The sequence below is a fragment of the Bubalus bubalis genome, chromosome 11, assembly GCF_019923935.1.
Source record: "Bubalus bubalis isolate 160015118507 breed Murrah chromosome 11, NDDB_SH_1, whole genome shotgun sequence".
Lineage (NCBI taxonomy): Eukaryota > Metazoa > Chordata > Mammalia > Artiodactyla > Bovidae > Bubalus > Bubalus bubalis.
Window position 1 is genome coordinate 60,592,818 of NC_059167.1, and position 25,920 is coordinate 60,618,737.

The 25,920-nt window shown below is 37.7% G+C and overlaps 1 protein-coding gene across 3 annotated transcripts in view; it reads left to right on the forward strand.

Moving 5' to 3' along the window:
* Window positions 1-25,920, forward strand: part of POLE2 (DNA polymerase epsilon 2, accessory subunit) — a 32,426-nt gene that overhangs the window by 4,091 nt on the left and 2,415 nt on the right. For 2 of the 3 annotated variants that reach the window (XM_025295812.3, XM_025295814.3), the window contains exons 3-17: window positions 2,712-2,787; window positions 4,987-5,064; window positions 5,198-5,291; window positions 8,836-8,910; window positions 11,366-11,449; window positions 12,040-12,096; window positions 12,812-12,860; window positions 14,478-14,550; window positions 17,361-17,533; window positions 18,425-18,514; window positions 18,688-18,742; window positions 19,449-19,508; window positions 19,595-19,672; window positions 21,189-21,297; window positions 22,110-22,286. In XM_025295812.3, the coding sequence (XP_025151597.1) occupies window positions 2,712-2,787; window positions 4,987-5,064; window positions 5,198-5,291; window positions 8,836-8,910; window positions 11,366-11,449; window positions 12,040-12,096; window positions 12,812-12,860; window positions 14,478-14,550; window positions 17,361-17,533; window positions 18,425-18,514; window positions 18,688-18,742; window positions 19,449-19,508; window positions 19,595-19,672; window positions 21,189-21,297; window positions 22,110-22,286 (1,328 nt within the window). Of the gene's footprint in view, window positions 1-2,711; window positions 2,788-4,986; window positions 5,065-5,197; window positions 5,292-8,835; window positions 8,911-11,365; window positions 11,450-12,039; window positions 12,097-12,811; window positions 12,861-14,477; window positions 14,551-17,360; window positions 17,534-18,424; window positions 18,515-18,687; window positions 18,743-19,448; window positions 19,509-19,594; window positions 19,673-21,188; window positions 21,298-22,109; window positions 22,287-24,664; window positions 24,733-25,920 lie in introns of all 3 variants that reach the window. The other variant, XM_006063138.4, reaches the window with a different exon arrangement.

The window sequence follows — 25,920 nt, forward strand, 5'->3', positions numbered from 1 at the left end:
GTTAATACTTATTTCTCTCATATGTTAGTTATATTCATTAATATGTATAAGGGGCAAGGGATATGGAGATGTAGCAGCAAATATTGGCTCAACAATGAAACCCTCCACCGGTATAATTCCTAACTAGCCCACTAATACTATACTAATAATTTTCTAACTTCTCAAAAGAATCTGTTTTTAGAAAGTTTAGAGCATCTCATGCGTCTCACGGGTGGGAGGCTGTGAACAATCACATGTGGCCGGACAAACCTGTCAGGCAGGCTAGAGAACCTTCAGAGGAGTTTATAGGTTGAAACACTCCTGTCACGCCCAGAAATTATTATTAACTGGAGCTCTAAGTTAACTCCTTCTCCAAAAGAGGTGGTGGGGGACAGCCCCCCGTAAAGTCAGAGGTGTAGGTGAGAGCACAAAGCAATAAAGTAGGCAGACTCTGGTTTTGGGGGTAGATGCTCGAGAATTTCCAGGGGGACTCTGAGGCTCGATCCCACCTTTGCGTATGCCAAGCCTCCTTCCTCATGACCTTTGCCACAGGCGGAGTTCCTCACACTGGCTCTCTGCATCCGACTCTTCGAGACGCCATGGACCACAGCACTCCAGGCCTCCCTGTCCCTCCCTCTCATCTGCATTGAGTCAGTGATGCCATCCAACCATCTCATCCTCTGTTGTCCCCTTCTCCTTCTGCCTTCAATCTTTCCTAGCATCAGGGTCTTTTCAAATGTGTAGCTCTTTGCATCAGGTGGCCAAAGTATTGGAGTTTCAGCTTCAACATCAGTCCTTCCAATGAACACTTAGGACTGATCTCCTTTAGGATGGATTGGTTCGATCTCCTTGCAGTCCAAGGGACTCTTAAGAATCTTCTCCAGCACCATAGTTCAAAAGCATCAATTCTTTGGCGCTCAGATTTCTTTATAGTCCAGCTCTCACATCCATACATGACTACTGGAAAAACCATAGCCTTGACTAGATGGACCTTTGTTGGCAAAGTAATGTCTCTGCTTTTTAATATGCTGTCTAGATTGGTCATAACTTTCCTTCCAAGGAGTAAGCGTCTTTTAATTTCATGGCTGCAGTCACCATCTGCAGTGATTTTGGAGCCCCAAAAAATAAAGTCAGCTAGTTTCTACTGTTTCCCTATCTATTTGCCATGAAGTGATGGGGCCAGATGCCATGATCTTAGTCTTCTGAATGTTGACCTTTAAGCCAACTTTTTCACACCTCTTTCACTTTCATCAAGAGGCTCTTTAGTTGTTCTTCACTTCCTTCCATAAGAGTGGTGTCATCTGCACATCTGAGGTTATTGATATTTTTCCTGGCAATCTTGATTCCAGCTTGTGCTTCTTCCAGCCCAGTGTTTCTCATGATGTACTCTACATATAAGTTAAATAAGCAGGGTGAAAATATACAGCCTTGATGTACTCCTTTTCCTATTTGGAACCAGTCTGTTGTTCCATGTCCAGTTCTAACTGTTGCTTCCTGAGCTGCATACAGGTTTCTCAAGTTAGTTATTTTTAAATGTTTGAGGGAAAAAAAGAGTGAGCGAGAATAACTTTCCCTTCCTGCCTCAGCCTTTCTTGAGGGATCTTTTTGTTAAATATTCAATCTTTTGCCATAAGCATGGACCTACAAAAGAGAAATGCTCTTCTCCTAGAAAAAATGTCCAGTTTCTAGAGCACTGAAGAAGGGAGGTGGTTGTGGCTTGCTCTCATAGGTTGTACAGATGCCAGTTTCTTCAGTTAAATGGGTGGAAACTCTCTGTGATAGAGGAGAAATTGCTATTATATCTCATTTTTACTTCTAAGGGCAGAATTTTATTTTATTTATTTAGTTTTCTAAGGGCAGAATTTTAAATATATCTTTGTTTTAAAATTTTCCTTACAGTTGAAAATTTAGAAATGATTAATTTTATAAAATTAGTATACATTAATGGCACATGATGGCATTTTGCCTGAGAACATACCACAGTGGTTAAGGGCACCCGATCTGGAAAGAGGCTCTGGTTTGTGTTGCTTTCTACTCCTTCCAGTTATGTTCATCAGCAGGTTATTTGACCTCTTGGAGTTGCGCTTTCCTCACCTGTAAGACATGGCTTGAACATCAGTCTTATAAGACATCTATCCAGTAATGCTTGTGAAGTACTGAGCATAGTGTCACTTGTTTACAAGGGCTTAATAAATGGTGGCAGTTATTGTTATTACTGTTACTCTCATGCCTGTTGAAACATAGCAGTTGTGGGGACTTCTCTGGTGGTCCAGTGATTAAGAATCTGCCTTCTAGGGCAGGGGATGTAGGTTCTATCCCTGATGGGGAACTAGGATCCTGCATACCGTGGGAGCACAGCCACACACACACACAAAGGAAGAAACATAGCAGTTGTGATGAAAAGCTATACTAATGTAACCATATTAACCTAGGAGCTTACAGAAGCATTTGTATACCTGAATGTATATTGCTAAACAATATTTAGAAAGCTGAGGCATTTGACTGTGTATCAAGGTATTATAAGTGTATTTGAGAGAAGAAAATTAAGATATTTGAGATAAGACTTTTGTTAGTTACTGTTCTAACCTAACATGCTTTTTCCTCCTAAAACCTATGTAATGAGAATCTTGGGTTTAGTGTTTACAGATTATTTTAAGGAAAAACAGCCATGTGTGGAGAGAACTAAATTGTATGCCTGTTTTTAAAATTTGACTTTGAACTTCTCTTTTCAGTGTCATCAAACATGATTGAACGATCAGTAGTGGAAGCAGCAGTCCAGGAATGCAGTCAGTCAGTAGATGAAACTATGTATGTGGACAAATTTCACTTTTTCCCTGTACAGAAGTGTTATTGAGTGCTTATTTTAAATTATTTTCTTGGGAAAATAACCAGTGGTCACCATTTCTACAGTGGTTCTTTGTGTTTCTTTTTGTTGATAGCTTACATTATAAGCTATCATTGGGCTTCCCTGGTGGCTCAGATGGTAAAGAATCCGCCTGCAACGCGGGAGACCTGGGTTTGATCCCTGGGTTGGAAAGATTGCCTGGAGAAGGGAATAGCTACCCACTCTAGTAGTCTGGCCTGGAGAATTCCATGGACAGAGGAGCCTAGCAGGCTATAGTCCGTGGGGTCACAGAGTCAAATGACTGAGTGACTTTCACTTCACTACATTATAAACCTCAATATTACATGACTCATCTTTACTATTTTTATCTCAGGATTTGAGATTTTGATGTGTTTGTACCATGACAGACTTTTTCCACTTACCCAACTGATTTAATATTTTATATGCTACAGGTGAATTGAATTGATTATTCAGAGGTATAATTTACTTTTTATCTTAGGAAAGGGCTGAGTCCCGAAAGTACAGGGACTTAACTTGGGTAACATGCTGAATGGCCAAGGAGGGTAGAACCTCAGCTTTATGACTTGTTACCCTGTCTTATACTGTTAGAGCTTAGGAATTTATATGGCAGTAATTTTTCTGGGTTTTATTCCCAAGTGTACCACTTTCCTTTCCTCCTCCGAATGTAATAATTCTTTCCAAATTCACAGGGTTTAACTGAAACAAAAACATCTGGGAAAAATGAAAAGAAACAGTTTTAACATTTTTTTTTCCTACTGGGGCAATGGAGATGATTGAAAGGAGTCATTACTCCTTTTGGTTAGTAGTTTTAATCTTTTTTTTTTTTTTTTTGCTATACGATAGGTTTTTGTTGGTTATCTATTTAAAATATAGCAGTGTGTACATGTCTATCCCAAAGTTTTAATCTTTTTCCTATTAGAACTTATTAGAGCTGCAAAAATAGAGAAATTAAGGTATTTAAATTTTATCCTTGCCAACTCATTGTTTAAGATACTAGAGTACTTGCTCCTAAATCCCTCATTAGAAATTCAAAACAATTGTATCAAAGTATAAGGATTATCATCCTAAAGTAGGCATTAAAGTTACCCATTGTTTCTGTCAAGCTGTTCATATGCTGCTGTGCTGTGTTCAGTCGCTCAGTTGTGTCTGACTCTTTGCAACTCCATAGACTGCAGCCCTCCAGGCTCCTCTGTCCATGGGGATTCTCCAAACAAGAATACTGGAGTGGGCTGCCATGTTACTGTCAGCCAATATAGAGTTTGAGTGGGGACTGAATTATAAATAATCTTTGCAACTCCAATTGTCAGAAAGTCATTACATTATAGCAGAAGGGAGAGGCTCTCATTATTATAGATGCATAAGGAGCATGGGTAAGTTAAATAACTTGCTGAGACTGATCCACTAGAAAACCGTGGTGCTGTGCCTAGAATCAAGGCTTGCTTCAAGTTCACTGGTTTTCTGCTTCTCTATACTAGGTGCTACCAACAGGTGAGCATGAAGTTTTTTTGACCATTTTCATTTTGGGAAATAGATATAATTTTTAGGGAAGTTTTTTTTTAGATTGGAATATTTATGCAGTAGTGCTGAGAATAGTGCTATTTAACCTCATTGAAACATGGTTATATTAGAAGTGTCTGAAGGTAAATTATTTTGTGAATTGCCCTTCTCTGACACTATATGTGTCAATATTCTGATATAGTCAGAATTTGGGGGGCAATTCTTTTTTCTGTTTACATCTTTTCCTGGGTCACTTTTGCATGATATTTTGGATTAAAAAATAGTTGGAAATGACTTACACCCTTAAATAATATTGTAGCTTATAAAAGTAGTATATATTAGGAGAGATTTCTTTAAGATGTCACTATTTTATTATAAATGTTCTTTTCCAACAGATGACATTATTAATTAGAAGTTGATTAAATTTTTTGTTTGTTTGAGAGTATTGGCAGTACTTTCTTTTCTCTGAGAGGAAAATATACAGGCTACAAATGCTGTATTATTTTTGACACTACAAAAAATTGTGTACATGATCTGTGGAAAGTATATGTGTATGACATAAGATTATAATGCAAGTTTTCATGTTCACTTGGAATACTTATTTTTTTAGTAAATCAGGTTTGTTCTTATGGGTTGTTTTTCAGAGATCATATCTTCAATATCATAGGAGCATTTGATATCCCACGCTTTGTGTACAATTCAGAAAGAAAAAAATTTCTTCCGTAAGTATGCCATCCATTGAGCTTAAGCTAATTTCAGATGTATATTTTTTTTCAGAAGGTATATAGTCTTTCATTTTTGATCTATCTTTGTGTATTATGATAGTCATAAATGGACATATTCTTTTTTTTCTAGTTTATTAATGACCAACCACCCTGCACCAAATTTATTTGGGACAGCAAGAGATAAAGCAGAGCTGTTTCGTGAACGATACACAATTTTGCACCAGGTAAGTTGGAGGGGGAGAAAGAGGCTGTTTCAACTTAGGTGAGACTCAGGAATAACTAAAGGATGGGCTTTTGTACTCTAAAGTTTGTCATTCAGTAGACTGTTGTTGGGCTCTCTGTGTTTGAGACCATCTAGAGGATACAGATATAAAAAAAACACTTTAACAATCATGATGGTAAAAATAGTAGCTAACATTTTTCACATGCTTTTGATATGCCAGGCATTGTTTATTACTTTACAGACATTGCTTATCATTTGATCACCATAATATCAACATTCAGTATGTATAAATGCTATTATTCCCATTTTACAGATGGGGAAACTGAGACATAGAGAAGTTTAGTCACTAGCCCAGAGGCTATATCTAGTAAGTAGAATGAGGATTTGAATCTAGTCAGTCTGACTTGAGCCCAACATTTGCCTCCTACACTGTAGTCTATGAAGTTGAAGACATGTGCACAAATAAAATATAGAGTAGAATTTTATACATGCTTTAGAAGAAATACAAAGAGAATGCATTCCATAGAAAAATCAGACGGTTTCAGGGAAACGATGGCATTTGACAGGGACCTTGATTGCTTTGATCTTGTGGAAATGGGGGAAAGGTGGTAAACAGTGTGAACAAAGAGCAAAAGGTAAAGTGGACTCTGCAGGAAATGATGAGCACTCAGTCCTTCGTGTGGAGAGGAAGGCTCGTGAAGAGGAGTAGCATGGGATAAGGCTGTAAAGTCAAGTGGCAGCTAAATCATGGATGTGCCTTTGGATGCCATTCTTGGGAGTTGGACTCTGTTCTCTTGGTACAAGGAGCTTTAAAATACCACAGCGATTCATTACATCAGGTTCCTTGAACACTTCCTCTCTCAGTAGATTTTAGAATGAATTAGAGTATGAGAGAAGACTTACAGGTGTCTGTGATATTAGTCCTGGCATAAATGATAGCCTGAATGAAGGCAGGCAAGGGGAGCAGAAAGAGGGGGCAGTCCAGGAACATGGAAGCCACAGTTTCATGGTGACTGGGCAAGAACGGGGAGAGTGAAAACTCAAAGATGATTAAGGTTTTGAGCCTGAGAGAGTACATGGGTAGCGTAATGATAAAAGTTAACAACTAGGAATAGGAGAAGGGGGAAGGTGATGGCAGGTTCTATTTCAAACAGTTGAGTTCAGGTCACCAGCAGGATATCAGGTGAGATGCATGTCTGCAGGGAAAGAAAGAGATCTGGGTAGGGAGAGATTGAGGGGGCATCTGCCTCGAGTCACAGGTGAGGCTGAGCTCCTGAGAAATGATGGAAAAGGGAAGAGGATAAGTTTGGGGGCTAGGTTAGGGTGGTGTTATATGGCAGAAGCACAGGGAAGTTTCAAGGAGGAGAGAGTGGTCGGCAGGAGTAAGCACTGAACAGAGCTTGAAGAGAGTGAGCCCTGAAGACATTATTCTCTCCTGCCTCCATCCTCTACACAGTGCTACCAGATTGCTGTTCCCAAAGTTCAGCACCGATCCTGTAATGATTCTGCTCACAAGTCTTTCAAGGAAGTTTACTGCTTGTTGAATTAAGTACAAATCTTCCAGTCACACATTTTTGGCCTAATCTCTACTTTTCCCTCAGAAAAGTAGAGGAGCCAAAACTGAAACGTGGAATTTTTCTGTTTCTTCACTTCTTCTGTGACTTTGTGTAAACTATTCACTCTCTCGCTGCTCTTCTGTCTTATCTCTACTGTTGAAACCCTCCTCATTCTGGAAGGGCCTGCTCAGATTCCTCCTGTTTTCCGAAGCCCTCTGTGATCTCCAGTTGGATGCAGTCTCTTTCTGCTTTCAACCCGCTGACGACTCAGTGTGTCTCCTGTGTCAGTTACTAGAGTTGATCCTGCTGGGCATTCGGGGTGCGTAGCCCTGTTGTCAGACTGCACACTCCTTGTTTATTTCCTCCACATTTGGCATAGTGCTTTTCACAGAGAAGATGCTCAGTAAATACCCCTTTCTTTTTTCTTTCTTTTTAAAAATTATGTGTTAGAGCCTATGATATTATTTGGGGGTGTCACTAAACCCTCCCGAGCCTCATTAAAAGGGTTGAATCTGGTGGTCCAGTGGCTAAGACTCCACACTCCCAATGCTGGGGGGCGGGTTCAATCTCTGATCAGGGAACTAGATCCTACATGCTGCAATAAGTTTGCATGCTGCAGCTGAAGATCCTGCATGCCTCAGTGAAGATCCAAGGTCCCCTGTGCAACAGCTAAGATGCAGCACAGCCAAATAAATAAATACATACATTTTTTAAAAGGGTTGAATTTTAGTCCATGCATATTTTTATTGCAGTTATCTTCCTGAACACATATCTGCTTTTACCATTCTACTTCAAAATTGTTGTTTGCAATTGTGTATAAGACTAACTTCTTGGTTTGGCATGCAGAGTCTGTATTGTTAGGGCTTTTCTATTAGAGGTAATGGAAACTCATATTGGCAAAAACAGACAAAGGAATTTCTTGGCTTGTGGAGAAGGTCCAGCTGTGTCAAGCACAACTGGAGCCAGGTGCTCACACGATGTCCTGAGGCATCTAGCTCTTTCCATCTCCTAGCAACTTAAAAAAATTCATCTTACTTTCAAACAAATTCTCCCTATGAGGTGATAGAGGTGGCCACTAGTGGCCTTAGTAACTCTTAGAGAGTTGTTCTTTTTCAAAAGTTCTAGTAACTGTCACTTATAGTGCCGCTTTAGGCACTTATTCAACCCTGAACCAATCAATGGCCAAGGGGATGCAGTACTTTGATTTGCTAGGTCTTGGTGCTATGTCAGTGGAGGGGGAAGGGCATCTGCCCTACCTAAACTTTGTGTACCACAGTGCGAATGGGGGGCATAGTTTCCCAAATAGAGACTCCAGCCAATCTCTCGCATTGTCTGACTTGTGCACCTTGTGATCCAACTGTACTGAACTTCATATCACATCCCTAACACTCCTTGACTCTTAACTCCTTCTGTGACACATCCCTTCCTCTGCCTAAAATATCTTGTCTCAGTCTCCTGTTGTTTCTTACTAGCAGCATCTTTTTTTATCATTTAGGAGCTCATTGAATGGCCCCTTCTTCTCAGGGTCCTTGGTTGTCTTATGACCTGTTAACACTTCTTTCTCACTGGCCCCTGCCTCTGAGGATGACAGCTTTAGTTTGTCATTTCATATCAGCCCAGAGTGCATTACTGCCAGGTACACAATAGACCTTTTTTAAAAAGCCTTAATATTTTTAAAATTGCATTTCTAGATATTTGTACATTAAAGTATGTGGGGTTTCAAATTTGTTGAGAATAAATAATAGTAATGTTAATTTAAGAACAATGGTTTGTCAGGGTGCTATTTTAATGAATAGCACTCTGTTTTAAAGGTTTGCCTCAGTAATTCATGGAGAAGGCAATGGCACCCCACTCCAGTACTCTTGCCTGGAAAATCCCATGGACGGAGGAGCCTGGAAGGCTGCAGTCCATGGGATTGCTGAGGGTCGGACACGACTGAGCGACTTCACTTTCACTTCAGTAATTCATGTGAATTTTTCTTTTTTCTAGAGAACCCACAGACATGAATTATTTACTCCTCCAGTGATCGGTTCTCACCCTGATGAAAGTGGAAGCAAATTCCAGGTTAGAACATTATCGTTATTATTCAAGGGGTGTAAGTATACAAGTTTAATATTTGTTGCTTATTTCTAATTTATTGAATTTTAAATGCAAATAAACCACTGATAACTGTCTAGCTAACTGACCTGCGTGTACCCCCTCTTGGGAAAGTCCGTGCCTTGTGTCCTGGGTGCTACAAATCTCTAACAGAATCATCTACTTCCTTCTTTGGGGCAGGCCCTGAGACGCTGGTAGCCCCCAGAGAGTTTCTCACCACCAGGACAGAACCCTAGTCCTCCTGGTCCATTTACTGACTTTCTGACCAACCCTCACTCAACATTACCCATCTCATCCTCACTCCCACTCTGAAATCCTGCTCTTTGCCCAGTCCAGCCATCTAGTGACCACCACACACTTGTTCAGCCAAGACATGTTATATCAGTTGGAGTGAAAACTTTACTGAAGGCACTAAGGAAACCACATTTATAGAATGTATGAGAGAGCGCAGACAGGCCACAGTGTCGTCCAGGGAGAGGGGGAATGTTTCCTGCCACGTGTGCTCCTTCTGCCATTTCATTTCAGGAAGCAGTTACCAAACAGCACCGTCACTTTTGTTCCAGCCACATACCTGGTTACTGTCAGTCTATCAGTGGCTTTGTTCCCTGCTTCAGCACATGGAACCCTGCTGGGGGACAGTCCTTAGCTCCTTCTGGCTAGGCCCCACCGTTTCTATGAGTTTCCACATAACTTCTGAAGAGCCCAGGCTCTGCTCAGGTTCATTCAGTTCTCTACCATGTTAGATCAGAATTCATAATGATGAGCAGTCTGATAGATACTAAAACAATAATACTAGATAATACTTAAATTAAGCATTTGATGGCAGCACCATGAGAAAACATTTATAGTGTTTGATAGTTTCTGCTATCAGAAAAAAATATTAAGTTTTGGAAATTGACATTATTTATATTTCTCTACCAATGATTATCTATGTGTTTTCTCATATATATTAGATTTCCTATAGCAACTCAGATACCTACAGCCCAGAAGCATTATTTCACCTTTCCTCTTTGCCAAAGTAATGTTAAAGTGAAGTGAAGTGAAGTCGCTCAGTCGTATCCGACTCTTTGCAACCCCATGGACTGTAGCCTACCAGGCTCCTCTGTCCATGGAACTTTCCAGGCAAGAATACTGGAGTGGGTTGCCATTTCCTTCAAAGGCTTAGCTAAATAATTTATTGTTCTTGTTATCTTTCCAGGCTGTTTAGTTTTGTATCCCTGTTGGTATATTATTAAAATCCCCATTTATAGTCCCTGTATGGCATTTTACCTTTGCAAATTACAAATATTGTATCCTCACTTTGTTATAGTTTTGTACTCCTGTGTTGCTTTATTTACTGATTGTGAATTGCAATATTTTTCCCATTCTGTAAGCTGTCTTTTTATTCTCTCAACGGTCTTTTTGAAATACTTAAGTTCTTAATTATGTTGAAGTCTAGCTTATACGTTTTTTTTTATGGCTCATATTTTTAGTATTGTTTCTAAGAAATCTTTACCTAATCCAGTTTTTAGGATACATGTCTTTTCTTCAGATTTATCCCCAAGTATTTCATTTAAAAAAAATTGTTTAAAATGAACATTGTATTCTTGTGTCGCTTGAGGTTCATGTTTTTAAAGAGAACTTTAATGTCATATGTTAACATTATTATGTGATATTGTGATTATGTCCTTTAAGTTGTTTGGTAAATTGTTGTATATATACAATAGATATTTCTATCCATTAAGAAGAATGAAGTATATCTAAATATAGTTAAATGCAATAATGTCTAAGATGTATTAAACTTAAAAAGTTAAGTTGAAGAATAATACAAATAATATGATTTCATCTTTGCAAATAAAACAAACTATATGTATGTGTTTATAAATTATGTATGTGTGTATTAATATATTGTTAGGATTATATGTATAGAAAAGGGTCAGAAAAGATCTCTTTAAAATAGTGCCCCAATTATTACTACCTTTAACTTTCTGATAAAAATATAATGATCAAATTGAGAATATAAGTAATAATGACATACTTTCAAAATACTAAATAAAGTTACAGTAGAATATAACCTTTTAAATAACCCGCTAATTTGCAGGTGCTGAAGAGACTGACAAATAAAATTCATATTCTTCTATACTTTAAAGATAAATATACCTATCATTATTCAAAATAATATGGTATGAAACTTCAGTCATTGGTAAGGGCCTATGTTGACATGGTGTTTCTTTAGGCATAATTCTTCCAAGACATCATCAGTTGCTATTTTAGCTTTTTGTAGGATAAAATTATATTTTCTAAGTTTTATTTTATTTTCTACTGTAAAATAGGTGTAAATACTGCAATGTGCACTCAAAATTTAGTTACTTTTATAAAAAAAAGATTAGTTTCTTAAAGGAACATATTTTCAGTCCTTAAGAGTTTATTTTGTTTATTTTAGCTTAAGACAATAGAAACCCTATTGGGCAGTACAAGCAAAATTGGAGATGTGATTGTTCTTGGGATGATTACCCAGTTAAAAGAGGTAAGTGAAACTTGATAAGTATCCATCCTTTATTTTCAGCCTTCAGACTGATGAAATGTCAGTTAAATACAGCATTTTTACAGAGGGCACCGGAATGTATTCTTCATTGAAAGCATCTACTTCAGTTACCAAATAACTTTTTCATTTGCATTTGGTTTCCTGAGTAGACATCAGAAAGGAGTGTCTTAGACAAGCCACCAGTTTGCATAGCCTAAAATTAGTTCCCGAGTAATCTCTGGTTGACTTCTCAGTTTCTAAGCATTCAAAGCTGCAGACCACATCCTGCTCCCTGGGAGATGCTGTTGGCTCTCTTAGGTGAAGGCACCTGGTGAGGTCCCTCTTGTGGCAGCCAGCAAATGTCCCTGCTGCTGTCTCTTGATCGGCAGTAGTCATTGTTTGATACCTCTGAGGACTCTGAGTCTCAATTAAGTGATGGAAAAGCCTAGACTTGGAATTACTGATTTTTAAAAAAATCCATGGTATGGTACTCTCTACTATATTCTGTTGTCAAAATTGTCAGTATCTTAATTGTTTTGCCATAGTATTCATTTTTACATAAATGTGGACATATTTCTTTTAATTTTTTTTAGGGAAAATTTTTTCTGGAAGACCCTACAGGAACAATACAACTGGATCTTAGTAAAGCTATATCCTTCACTTTTATTTTTATTAATCTGTGTTAAATGAATTGGGGAAATTGATTATATATCATTTTCAAATTTACCTAATTGGGTACTTAGTGTAACTTCCATATGGTGATGTAGGAATCTAGAGACATAATCCTAACTAGAGACAAAAATGTTTAATTCCCCCTTATTTGCTGTATCCAGACAAATCACTGAAAAAGTTTATAACATGCTAAAAATGATCTATATCTTCAGTATTACATCTTAGAATCAGATATGAGGATATTTAAACCTAACATTTTTTAAGCTATAATCTATTCAGAGTTTTAAATGTGTAGTCTTTGAATGTCGGAGAAAGCAATGGCAACCCACTCCAGTACTCTTGCCTGGAAAATCCCACGGATGGAGGAGCCTGGTGGGCTGCAGTCCATGGAGTCGTTATGAGTCAGACACGACTGAGGGACTTCACTTTCACTTTTCACTTTCATGCTTTGGAGAAGGAAATGGCAACCCACTCCAGTGTTCTTGCCTGGAGAATCCCAGGGATGGGGGAGCCTGGTAGGCTGCCATCTATGGGGTTGCAGAGTCAGACATGACTGGAGCGACTTAGCAGCAGCAGGAGCAGCAGCACTCTTTGAATGTACTATTTGAAAGTCCTGTTGAACCCAAAATGTATATCGACTTTATCACCACCTCAAGCATAGAAATAGAATTATTTTCCTTAATTACTGTATACCAGTTTCATAGTGGTTTATACACAGAATCATGCTTTGTCTTAGCAGAGGGTAAGTTAGTATTTTTTTTCCCTGTCCTCCTTATCATTCTACAGTAAAACCCTTTCTACACTGGTAAAAATACATTAACAGTGTAACTCAGGGGAATATTGATTATCAGAGCATACTTTTGAGATTATTTAACTCTCAGACTTCTAATGGGCACAGGGTTTCTTTCTGGGATGATGAAAATATTCTGAAATTAGTACTGATGGTTGTACAACTTGTGAATAGACTAAAAACTACTGAGGTATGCACTTTTAATTTATCTTTATTGATTTACTTATTTTTGGCTGCGCTGGGTCTTTGTTGCTCTGCGTGGGCTTTCTCTAGTTGTGGCAAGTGGGGGATACTCTTTAGTTGTGAATCATGGGCTTCTCATTGCGGTGGCTTCTCCTGTTGCAGAGCATGGGCTCTAGGGTGTGCGGGTTTCAGTAGGTGCGGCTTCCAGGCTCTAGAGAGCAGGCTCAGTAGTTACGGCAAAGGAGCTTAGTTGTCCTGCAGCATGTGGGAATCTTGCCAGACCAGGAATCAAACCTGTGTTCCCTGCATTGCAAGGTGGCTTTGTAACCACTGGGCCACCAGGGAAGTTCTGAGGTATACACTTTTAAAGGGTTGTATTACGTGTGAATTATATCTCAGTGAGGTTAAAAGAAACAAAGATTGCACATAGAGTCATAAAATGAGACATTTTTATGCAGATGTAGAGAATGGACTTGTGGCTACAGGGGGAAAGGGGAGGGTGGGACCGATTGGGAGAGCAGGATTGAAATAGATCCCTGGTGGCTCAGAGGGTAAAGCGTCCACCTGGAATGCAGGAGACTTGGGTTCGATCCCTGGGTTGGGAAGATTCCCTGGAGAAGGAAATGGCACCCCACTCCAGTACCTTTGCCTGGCGATTCCCATGGAAGGGGGAGCCTGGTTGGCTATAGTCCATGGGGTCGCAAAGAGTCGGACACGACTGAGCGACTTCACTTCACTTCACTTCACCATGTGTAAAATAGATAGCTGTGAGAAGCTCCTGTACAGCACAGGGAGTTCAGCTTGAAGCTCTGTGATGACCTAGAAAGGTGGGATGGAGGGGGAGGGAGGCTTAAGAGAGAGTGGATATATGCATACATTTAGCTGATTTACTCTGTTGTACACTTTGTTATATAATTATACTCCAATAAAAAATAAATGTTAAAAAAACACATTTTTATCTGTGTACCTTATCTGTCTGTATTCTAACATGTACTGTGAAATAAGAAAGGGAAAAGTTTTACTTCTAAATCTATTACAATTTCATGACTTTTTTTTAAATAGATCTGGGACTATCAGGAATTCTCTGGTGGTCCAGTGGTTAGCATTCGGCATGTTCACTTCTATGGTCCCAGGTTCCATCCCTGGTCAGGGAACTAAGATCTTGCAAGTCACATGGTGTGGCCAAAAATAAAAAACAAAAAAAGAACTGAGACTGTCTCTGAACCTGAAACTGTTTTGTAGCTCAGTGGGACTGGTGAATTCTGTAGTTAGTTGACCGGGGATTAAATGATGGCCTAGCATTACTGCTTTGTGTTCCACAGTTTTGTCCTTTCAAACAAGAAAATTGGACAAATGAAAGTGATTTGTTACTTATCTGTTTTTCAGGTTGGTTTGAAGATCAGGTGTTTCATGTCAATGCCTTTGGATTTCCACCCACTGAACCCTCTAGTACTACTAGGTATAAAAATGTTTGACTTAAACTCTATAGAAATTTTAGAATACTGGCAGTAATAAATCTAAGATAGTATATCACATGTCAATTATTACAAGTCCTCAGACTTTGTGTTAGAAGGTAAAGAGCAATGGAAAATGAAAGTTAAAAGACTGGACTTTATATAAAACTGAAAACTAGTGGGTTGACTCCAGACTGGTTGCAATTGCATCTTTGTATTTGACTTTCACTGGGAAAGATTTCCAATCCATTGGTCTTCTTTATCTACAGGACTGAGACAAGAGATAGGAAAACAGAAGAATATAATTCCCATGTTAATATAAAGTTCTTATTTTTGTATTTTACTGAGTGAAAGCTATAAGAGGCAAATTATATAGTTACTTAATATATGCAAAATCATTATAATATTAGAGGGGTTCCAAAAGGACTTTGTCTGAGAGGAGTGAATTCCCTGTCACTTAAGGAATTTGACAGAGGCTGAATAATGGTGTGAAAGTTGTAGCCGGTGGCCTGTGGGTTGAATGTAGTCTATAGACATTTCTTGTTTCCCCTTGGAGGTATTTAAGCATATTTTGAATTAGTGTCCAATATTTGAAAATTAGGAGATTTCTGAGTTATCTTGAATAATCAGCTCTGGCAGTACTTCGCACCTAAATTCTCACCTGGAACATCTTCAGTGATGGCTCACTTTGGGCAGGATAAATGTATGTACCCTTATTCACACCTAGTCAGCCTCAGCTGGTTGCTGCTTTGATATTTAGCATTAGCTTCCTGGAGCCTGTAGGCATCTGGGGTAATTAAAGTAGTTGCATTCTAATCCTGAGATTCCATGATGATGGTGATGATTTCAAGAAGTCTGATGATTAAGATTTTAGATCCAGTCTGCTGTTATAAATCAGGCGCCAAGGCCACGTTTGCTGGCGGGGAGTCACTGGCAGGCAGCTTTTGCTGTGCATCTGCTTCCTGGTGAAGTAAATCCAGGGTAAAGTGCTGGTCATGCTACAGAGAATACAAGCCCGCATCAAGCCAGTTTACTTTTATGTGAGTGCTTTTAGTGCTAGTTTGTGGCTAGGTTTACATCATGGTAGGGTTTCTTGGGGCTATATTGAAAGCATAATTGCTGTTGTCTTGGTGTTATAGTTTCATACAAGCCTCAGAATTACTCTTCCAAATGAGAGGTATAATCAAGGAAGCTGGCCTTGAGTGTTACCATTCGTTTCAGTTTAGCCAAGCATTCATCTTTGTAATGTCGCAAATAATCTTCTATTTAAATTGTCCCACTTTCTCTAAATTAAAGTACAGATTTGCTAGGATTCCATTGCCATGTTGCTCTCTTTCACTGGTACAAGACACGTGACTTATGTTTTCTGGGCCTGATGTATTTGTTAAAGTTCCTAGAATTCCTAGATCATTTCTTGGGAAAACAGCTTTCCTCTTGCTCTTGTCTTTGTACCTTATATTCCATGAATCAAGGATGGAAGATGTTACTGAGGCCTTTTAAAAGCTTTAATTTCTCAAGAATCAGCTTAATAGGTATTTCCCTTTGTAATATTCTGGTTTATGTTTGGGTATATAACTGAAATCATCTGTATCATCTTATTTCATTCCTCTGATAACTGCAAGATTGTAACCTAACACTGTCACCTGTTATTGGGATGGCCTCAGGCACGTCACTTAACATTTCTAAACCTGAACCTTGCTTTCTCTTTTGTAAGATAAAGAAAATAGAATCTACCAAGATGAGGTGTTTTTTTTTATAATTTAATATTACAATCTGTCTGATAGCAATACACATTTTCCTTAAGAGCAAGGTTCAGTATTCCCTAATGCAGTGTTTGCAGTGACTTTATAGGATATAATTACAGTGACTTAATAAGAATATACAGGTTCTATATCTATTCACTTTTTTGGATGTTGAAAATGAATACATACTATACAATGCTTTGTAACCTGCTTCATCATTTAATAATATTCAGTCAACATTTTCCATTACCATGAAATTTTTTATTACATGATTTGTGACATTCAGCAATGTACTTTGAGCACATACTATATTGCCAGACTTTGGTAGGTGTTGGATTAGGGAGATAGACATTGAACATCACCCAAATAATTTACTGATCACAAATCTGATAAGTTCTATGAAAGAGAAGTACAGGGTCCTCCAAGTGTGTGTAATGGGGAAATCTGACTTCTGTTGGGATCCTCAAGGGACAGTTCTGTGGGACAGTATTCAACATTTAAACGGAGGACGGTAGGATGGCAGCCGGTGAAGGGTAGGTGGCAAGAGCAGTAGAGGCTGGGAGTGTAGAAGATCACTCCAGTTTCCATTTTGGGCAAGCTTTAGTGTTTCTTCCAGATTTTCACAATTCTGGGATGTAGATAAGTCTTTGTAGACATCCTTAAATTCTTAGAACAGATATCTAGAAGTGAAATTGCTTGGTCAAATGGCTAGCACTTTTTGGGGGATACTTTTATTAGTTATTATTCAAATTGAGTACCTATTTCTCCTACTTTCAACTATATAAGGAAATTATGATTTAATAATTGCTTTAGTAAGTTTTAAAAGGTCCAGATATAGTTTACTTATCTTACTTTGTTTACTGCCTCAGTGTTGCTTCCTTTCTCATTTTAGAATGTTTAAATAAACTTGTTTGCTTTCTAAGTGGTACAAATAATACATTTTCATGGTACAATTTACATTGATGGGAAAATAACCTCATTAGATAGACAGAAGCTTAATTTGTAGAATTAGCAGAAAAATATCTTCAACAGAATATAGGATAGAAGGTAATAATTGTGTTATAATTACCTAGGGCATACTATGGAAATATTAATTTTTTCGGAGGGCCTTCTAATACATCTGTGAAGACTTCTGCAAAACTAAAACAACTAGAGGATGAGAATAAAGATGCCATGTTTGTCTTTATATCTGATGTTTGGTTGGACCAAGTAGAAGTATTGGAAAAACTTCACATCATGTTTTCTGGTAGGTGTCATTTGTTTCTATTCTTTTTTATGAGAGCTCATGTCTTAAAACTAAATTCTTTTAAAAAAATGTATCTTTTTGACACTGATGTATAGAACAGTCTTATGGACTCTGTGGGAGAGGGAGAGGGCGGGAAGATTTGGGAGAATAGCATTGAAACATGTAAAATATCATGTATGAAACGAGTTGCCAGTCCAGGTTTGATGCACGATACTGGATGCTTGGGGCTGGTGCACTGGGACGACCCAGAGGGATGGAATGGGGAGGGAGGAGGGAGGAGGGTTCAGGATGGGGAACACATGTATACCTGTGGTGGATTCATTTTGATATTTGGCAAAACTAATACAGTTATGTAAAGTTTAAAAATAAAATAAAATTAAAAAAAAAAAAGAAGAAAAAATGTATCTTTTTGAGTAGTCTGTTTTTGTTAAAAAAGTTGATTCAGCGGTGAAATATTTTAAATGAGTTCATCTTAAAGAGTTACATTTTTACATTTGAAAAATAACTGTATGTGTGTGTTCATGATAAATAAGAATTAGTCCTAAAACAGTACAAGAGTGGATAACAGCTTAGGCTTTGGAGTTTGACAGAACTGGGTTTAAACTGCAGCCTAATAATTTAGGCAGGTTAATCTCTCTCTTAGTTTAGAGGGATGTTGTGAGGATTAATCAAGCCATTGCAGGGCCTGCCACGAAATAAGTGCTCAATAAATGGGCACTATTATTACTATTTTTTATAATAAGTTGTTATTAAAATAAGGTATTGCTTTTAGACAGTAAGGTTTTATTATTAAAAACTCATGGCTAAAAAAAGAAAAAAGCTCATGGCTAAAAGATTTTAATGTGATTTCTAGACCAGAAAAGTGATGTTCATTTATTCTTTTCTTTTTAGGTTACTCACCAGCACCTCCAACCTGCTTTATTCTGTGTGGTAATTTTTCATCTGCACCTTATGGAAAAAATCAAGTTCAAGCTTTGAAAGGTATTGAAGATCTATTTAATAAGTGTTCCTACATTTATATAAACTAAGTTGATGAGAAATAATCTATATTAATTTAAATTTATTAATAATATGTAGAGTTGTATCTGATCAAATAAAATTTTATTTATGTATATCATATGCAAATTAAATTCAATATCCCTTTAAAATTTTAGATTCCCTAAAAACTTTGGCAGATATAATATGTGAATACCCAAATATTCATCAAAGGTAATGATTTCTATTGCTGTATTTTTTCATTTAAAGGGTTATTTGAGAAACAAAAATAAATCCTAATTTAAGAAATGAGTGGAAGAAAAATTTGAGAAAATTAGTATAGCTGGGAGATAAAATTATCCTTCTATCACAATAATATATGTTATATTCTAGTAGAGATTTATATTGAAAAGTATTAATTGGAAGAGTGATAATTTCAACCATAATCCAAATTTCTTGATGACATTATTACTCTAAGGGTCTAGAACTATACTCTTCAAAAATGATAGTCACTGGCCACATGGATCTCTTTAAATTTAAAGCTATATCATTTAAAGGAATTCCCTGGTGGTCCAGTGGTTAGGACTCTGTGCTTTCACTGAGGAGGGGTCCAGGTTCCATCCTGGTCAGGGAACTCAAAGAACCCTATAAACCTGGCAGTGCAGCCTAAAATTAAAAAAACTAAAAAAAAAAAATTCAGTCACACTAGCCACAGTTCAAGTACTCAGTAATTAGGCAATACAGATCTAGAACACTTCCATCATTGCAAAAAAGATCTATTGGATGGTATCGGTCTAGAGACTTTTATTAGTTCATTTATTAAAATGTATAAAATTTAATTTAAAAATTTTATAATTTAATTAAAGGCAATAACTTGGTTTTAGACTATTGGGTAGCGGTATAATATTTTTGGAATGAATTATGTTGAATTTTGCTACAGTAGTCGTTTTGTGTTTGTACCTGGCCCAGAGGATCCTGGATTTGGTTCCATCTTACCAAGGTAAGTTTTATTCAGATATTTGCAACAATAAAGAAAACTTTGTAAACTAAAAAATATATACTGTATCATCTTAATTGTATTTATAGGCCACCATTTGCTGAAAGCATCACTAATGAATTCAGGCAAAGAGTACCATTTTCGGTTTTTACTACTAATCCTTGCAGGTAAATATTAGCATTTTGTATTGTGTTTTTTTTAACCTTTCATTTAAAAATTAACCTTTTTCTTAAAATTTGTCTCTGGATTTTGGTTGTCATGGGGTAAAAAGAAAATTTCTTTTTATTTTAGGTTTCTGAAAACTTTAACAATACTTTATTTAAATAATTCTCTAACATTGAATTTAGAAACTTAATAATGGATGGAGATTTTAAAATAGATATTCCGATTATACATCCTTTAAGAAAAGTTACAGTGGAAGAATGGAAGGATTACGCATTTACTCTATGTGCCACGGTGACCATAGGTTCTTATGGAGAGAATGCTTTCAGTCTTTGGTTCCCTCTCTTTTCTACCTACATTCACTCCTCCAGTGTCCAGTCCATGAACTTTAAGTATCCTCTATGTATTGACAACTCCCACGTTGATACCTCCACCTCAAACCTTCTCCCTGACTCCAGACGCACATATTCAGTTGCCTACACATCATCTCCCCGTGGATGTCTAATAAACAACTTCAAACCAAACTTCTAATCTTCTTCCCCCAGCAGCCCCACCCTGTCCTGTAGCTTTCTTCATTGTAGTTCTAAACACCTTTATCCTTCCATTCATTCAGGCCAATCTTCGGGGTTTCTCCTCACATGCAGGCTTTTAGGAAGTCCTTCAAAAATCTGAAGGAGGACTTCAAACATTTATATCCAGAATCTGGCCATTTCTCTATAGCTCCCCCTCTATTACCCTCTGCCATCTTCTCTAGCCTTGGCTACTGTAATAGCCTCCTCACTGGTCTCCAGCTTCTCCTGCTCCTCTGTAGTCTGCCCTCAGCCATGTCAGAGTGATCCTTTAAACCAGAAGGCGTATCGCACTGCCCTTACAGATTCAGAAAGATGGACCCATCGTTTTATTTGGTAACAGCCCGTATCCTCTGCAATGGTAGTCATGGCCCTGAGTGAGCTGGCCCCGTTTCCTCTGTGATTTCTTCTCTTTTATTCCAGCCCTCCAGCCTCCTTTTGTTCTTCAGATGTGCCATGCATGGTTTATCCTAGGGCCTCTGCTCTGCCTGTTCCCTCTGCCTGCCTCTGCATGTCTGCATGACTCTCTCACTTCCTTCAACTCTGTGCTTAGATCAAATTTCATTATGAGTCTTACCTGTTCCAGTCCTCCTATTAAATATTCCAGCCTTTGACCTTCCTTTCCTGCAAATGATCCCTGTTAGTCTTTTTCTTTTTGCTTTACACTTAATCATCTCTCAACATACTATTAATTTTCATGTCTGTTGTTTATCGTCCCTGAATGCCCACCCCCAGTGGGATGAACTGCATCAGGGCTGGGGTCTTTTTGTTTTGTTCACTCATCCCTAAAGTAATGCTAGACACATATAGAGGGCTCAATAAATTACTGTAAAATGCATGGATGAATAGATTATGGTTGAATTTGAAGTGGGAATGTATTATAAAACATCTTGCCTTTAAAATTATATTTTTTTTCTGAGGAAGTCACATTCAACTACCATTTTCATTTCAGAATTCAGTATTGTACACAAGAAATTATTGTCTTTCGTGAAGACTTAGTGAATAAAATGTGCAGAAACTGTGTCCGTTTTCCCAGTAGCAATTTGGATATTCCTAATCATGTAAGTTAAGCATTTTCTTTATTAAGGTATCTTACATGTGACTTTATATAAAATTTTAAGTCACTTAATCACTTGCCCTTTTGTTTTTTGTTTATAGTTCAAAATAATTTCAACACACTTTTGTCTGTAAGGTAATTTTTGTTCCCTAAATCAGTGTTTCTCAGTTTTCTTATTGAGGTATCCCCTAATGGACAGAAGAAAGCCCAGAACAAGCAGGAAATTTATTTGGAGCTTCCCATTTTGCCTTTAGAACTCACAAATCTTACATTGTACTTATATATACTTAAATAAAATGTTTTTAATCATGTTTATTAAATATTTCCTATGATATGCCCACATTAGGAAGATGTCGTGTTTATTAAGATTCCCTGACATACAGCTGTCAATCACTGGTTACATGTATCCTCAATTGGAAATATGGAAATAGATCATACACAGCATTTTTAGTATGTATTTTATAACCTTCAATGTGTATGTAGGTCAAGTATATATTCTTGCCATTACCCAAGCTGTGGAATTATTTTTAGATGAACAGAATTAGGAAATGAGTTTATTATACAGCTAAAAATATAACTGCTCCAAAATGACTATTTGGGGAAGTAGCTTTTATAGTATTAAATGAAAACTCATAAAGTTCTCCTAAAATACAGGATAATTTCATATCAGTGTTCCCAAACCTCTGTGATTCAGTTTTCCCAAATGTTTCTCAAATTTTTAAGTCTATTTGGTAATCAGTATTTAATTTAAATTCTCTGTTGCTCTTTTAGCTTTTACAAATGCACTGAAGTTTGTTTTGTGTCGTTCTTTTGTAGTTTGTAAAGACTGTCTTATCCCAAGGACACCTGACTCCTCTCCCTCTCTATGTCTGCCCAGTGTACTGGGCGTATGACTATGCTCTGAGAGTGTACCCTGTGCCTGACCTACTTGTCATCGCAGACAAATATGATCCTTTTACTTTGACCAATACCGAATGCCTCTGCATAAACCCTGTAAGAATGTAGTTAACATTATGTATCATAATTTGTCAAGATTAGAGTGTTACTTCTTTAAAGTATATGTTTAATCAGTTACTGTCGGAGTAAAAACATACTATCAATGAAATAACGGAATTAATTTGGTATAAATAGAAAGTTCTTAAACTTTCAGAAGAACATGTGACTATAAAGTAATGTGACTTAGTTTTTTTTTTTTTTTTTTAAAAAGGCACCATTATAAATCCAAATGCGTATTTTCCCCTTCAAAGTAATTTGCCTTGGGATTCCTTTCTGGAAATTACTTTCAGAGCACGTATCCTGTTCTCTGTGCACATATTAATGGTACTTGTCCATTAAGGGTGATTTTTTTTTTTTTTTTTTTAAGAAATTGTCCAGGTCTCCAAAATCTAAGCCTGATGAATGTTGAAATTCTTACTGGGACACACTTTAATATTTCATTTTTATGTGGAACCTTGAAATGCTTCAGAATCCTGAAGTTGCTTCTGAATTTTTGTACAAGTATAATTGACTTTTTGAACTTGGGGGTTAAATGCTGCATAAATGTTGCTATTTACATCAAGTATCTTCACTAGTGGTTTTTAATATGTATGTTTCCTTGATTCTTATGAATTTTAGACTTTAATTTTTTGGCTTTTTTTTTTTTTTTTTAAATCTAGGTCACTTTTGGAAACATCATCCCTTACTGCTTTTCTCACACATTTATTTTGTGTCCAGCTTCCTCAACCACAGAATTATTGACATTTTGAACCAGATAATTCTGTTTTGGGCACTGTCCTGTTCATTTCAGGGTGTTTAGCAGCATACCTGACTTCCACCCACTAGATGCCAGTAGCAGCCCCCAGTTTTAACAATCGAAAATGTCCTCAGGTATCTGCCAAATGTCTCTAGGGGACAGAACTGACCCTGGTTGGGAACTACTGCTATAAGGATGTGCACAATTGATTTGGTTTCATTGTTTTTGTAATTTGTGGCCTAATTTTTACAGAATCTTTATTTATATTTCAATATTCTTGTCATAATGAGGCTATTTCCTTATTTAAACTGAACTCTTTGTGTGTTCTCATAGTTAATGCTGCATTTGAAAACACTTTATTTCTGAATTTTTCTTTTCATCTTGTAAATGAGTAAACCACCATTTCCTACACCATCATTTTATCTTTTTTTTTTTTTTTTACATTATTTATACCTTTGTGGACAAGCTCAAAACTTTTTAAATAATTTTATTTATTTTTGGCTGCACTGGTTCTTTGGTGCTACATGTGGGCTTTCTCTAGTTGTGGCGAATGGGGGCTACTCTCTAGTTGCAGTGCGTGGGCTTCTCATTGCAGTGGCTTCTCTTGTTGCAGAGCACAGGCTCTAGGGTGAGTGGGCTTCAGCAGCTGTGGCTACCAGGCTCTAGAGCACAGGCTCAGTAGTTGTGGTGCATGGTTCCCCTGCAGCATGTGGGATCTTCCAGGGGCAAGGATCGAACCCACGTCTCCTGCATTAGCAGGCGGATTCTTAACCACTGGACCACCAGAGAAGTTCCTAAAACTTGGTTTTGACATCGTTTCATCCTTTCTTGCGGAGAAGGCAGTGGCACCCCACTCCAGTACTCTTGCCTGGCAAATCCCATGGACAGAAGAGCCTGGTAGGCTGCAGTCCATGGGGTCGCTAGGAGTTGGACACAACTGAGCGACTTCACTTTCACTGTTCACTTTCCTGCATTGGAGAAGGAAATGGCAACCCACTCCAGTGTTCTTGCCTGGAGAATCCCAGGGACAGGGGAGCCTGCTGGGCTGCCATCTATGGGGTCGCACAGAGTCAGACACGACTGAAGTGACTTAGCAGCATCCTTTCTTGATACTTATTCCTATTAATGAATGCCTGCAATAGGCCACGTATTGAGCTAGTGCCAGGGACACAAAGATTGAAAAGACAAGAGTCTGCTTTATTTAGAGTTTAGTAATGGACAGTTGTATATGTGACCCTGCTCTGTTGCTTTGAGGGGACCATGGTGGGGCATCAATCCCAGATTTTCACTGGGGAGAAGGGCAGGAAAGATTTCTTGAACATGATGTTTGAGTGTCTTATGTGCTTACTAAGCATCATTCAGTACTGCTTATTTCTTATACTTAAGTAGACCCACTCCTAAGCATTTCTGGCCACATTTTTTAGCATGACTGTTCTGGTCAACTTTACTTTTTCCTTCTATTGGAGATACTTTAATAATAATATTTTTTCTCTACAAAGAGCATGCAGAAATTTGTCTCATTACTTTATAGTCACATCTTGTACCTTCATCTTTAAGCCACGAGCAAGGAATTTGATTTTTAAAAACAGGGGTTCTTTTTTTAAAAGTTGAGTACTTATGGGCATTTTTCTCTCCAAAGGGCTCTTTTCCAAGAAGTGGATTTTCATTCAAAGTTTTTTATCCTTCCAATAAGGTAGTAGAAGATAGGTAAGTGTGCCTTCAGAAACAGCTGTCTCTTGGCATAATACTGCTAAAAATCAGATGTTCTGAAGGTGTGCTGAGTTTTTTAAAAATGACTACAGTAGCTCATTGGCAGTGTTCTAGGCTGAACTTATTGTGTTCATTTTGTGTGACACAGAATTGTATGTACTTGATGGCACATTTGTATGAGATACACCAAGAACTGTTTTCTGTGGGAAATCTCAGATTGGCTGTGGGGCTGGGCTAGTTCTTTTACAGGCTGACTCATGATGAGGTTATTATTCCGAAACGGCAGGCTTGCCTTCCACATGTGATAGTCCCTCAGTCATGTCTGACTCTTTGAGACCCCATGGACTATAGAGTCCATGGAATCCTCCAGGCCAGAATACTGGAGGGTGTGGTCTTTCCCTTCTCCAGGGGATCTTCCAAACCCAGGGATCAATCCCAGGTCTTCCATATTGCAGGCGGATTCTTTACCAGCTGAGCCACTCAAAACCCTGGTAATCGGCCTTAAATTGGCAGGAAAGAATTGGTGTGGGGAGGTCCTGAGGAAAAAAGAATAATTACCTGGTGGGTAGTAGTTTTCAGAGGGTGTCCTATAGACCACACGCATGAGAATCCTCTGAGGTCCATGTTACAAGTGTTAAATTACAAGATCCCATCCCAACCTTATTAAATGTCTCTCCAGTTGTAGCACCCAGAAATGTGCATTTTTAACAGTTCCCCTTAGATGCAGGCATCCTAACATGTGACTTCTCCATTAATCGTATTTTCTTTCCCACCAGTTAAGAACAGTAACCAAATACCCGCAGGTTCTCGTTAGAGAATATAATCTTGACACTCAACCTTTTTTTACTTTTTGTAATTAACACATTTATTTAAATAAAAGCACAAATACATGATAAAAATTTCAAACAATGCTTAAAAGTATAAAATAGAGAAATAAAACATACCTCTACTTCCTAACCCTGAAATCATGATTAATAGTTTCTTATATATAGTTCTTGAAAAAAATTTTTTGCATTATTTTTGCTGCTCAGTATTCACGGAGGAAAAAGTCTGTTCACTTTGGGACATACCAAATTTTATTATTGGATTCACTCATTTGACATGTATTTGATTCTTACTGTATTCCAGGCACAGCTTAGTTTTTGGACTATAACCAGGCAGATACTTATAAAAGTCACTGATATT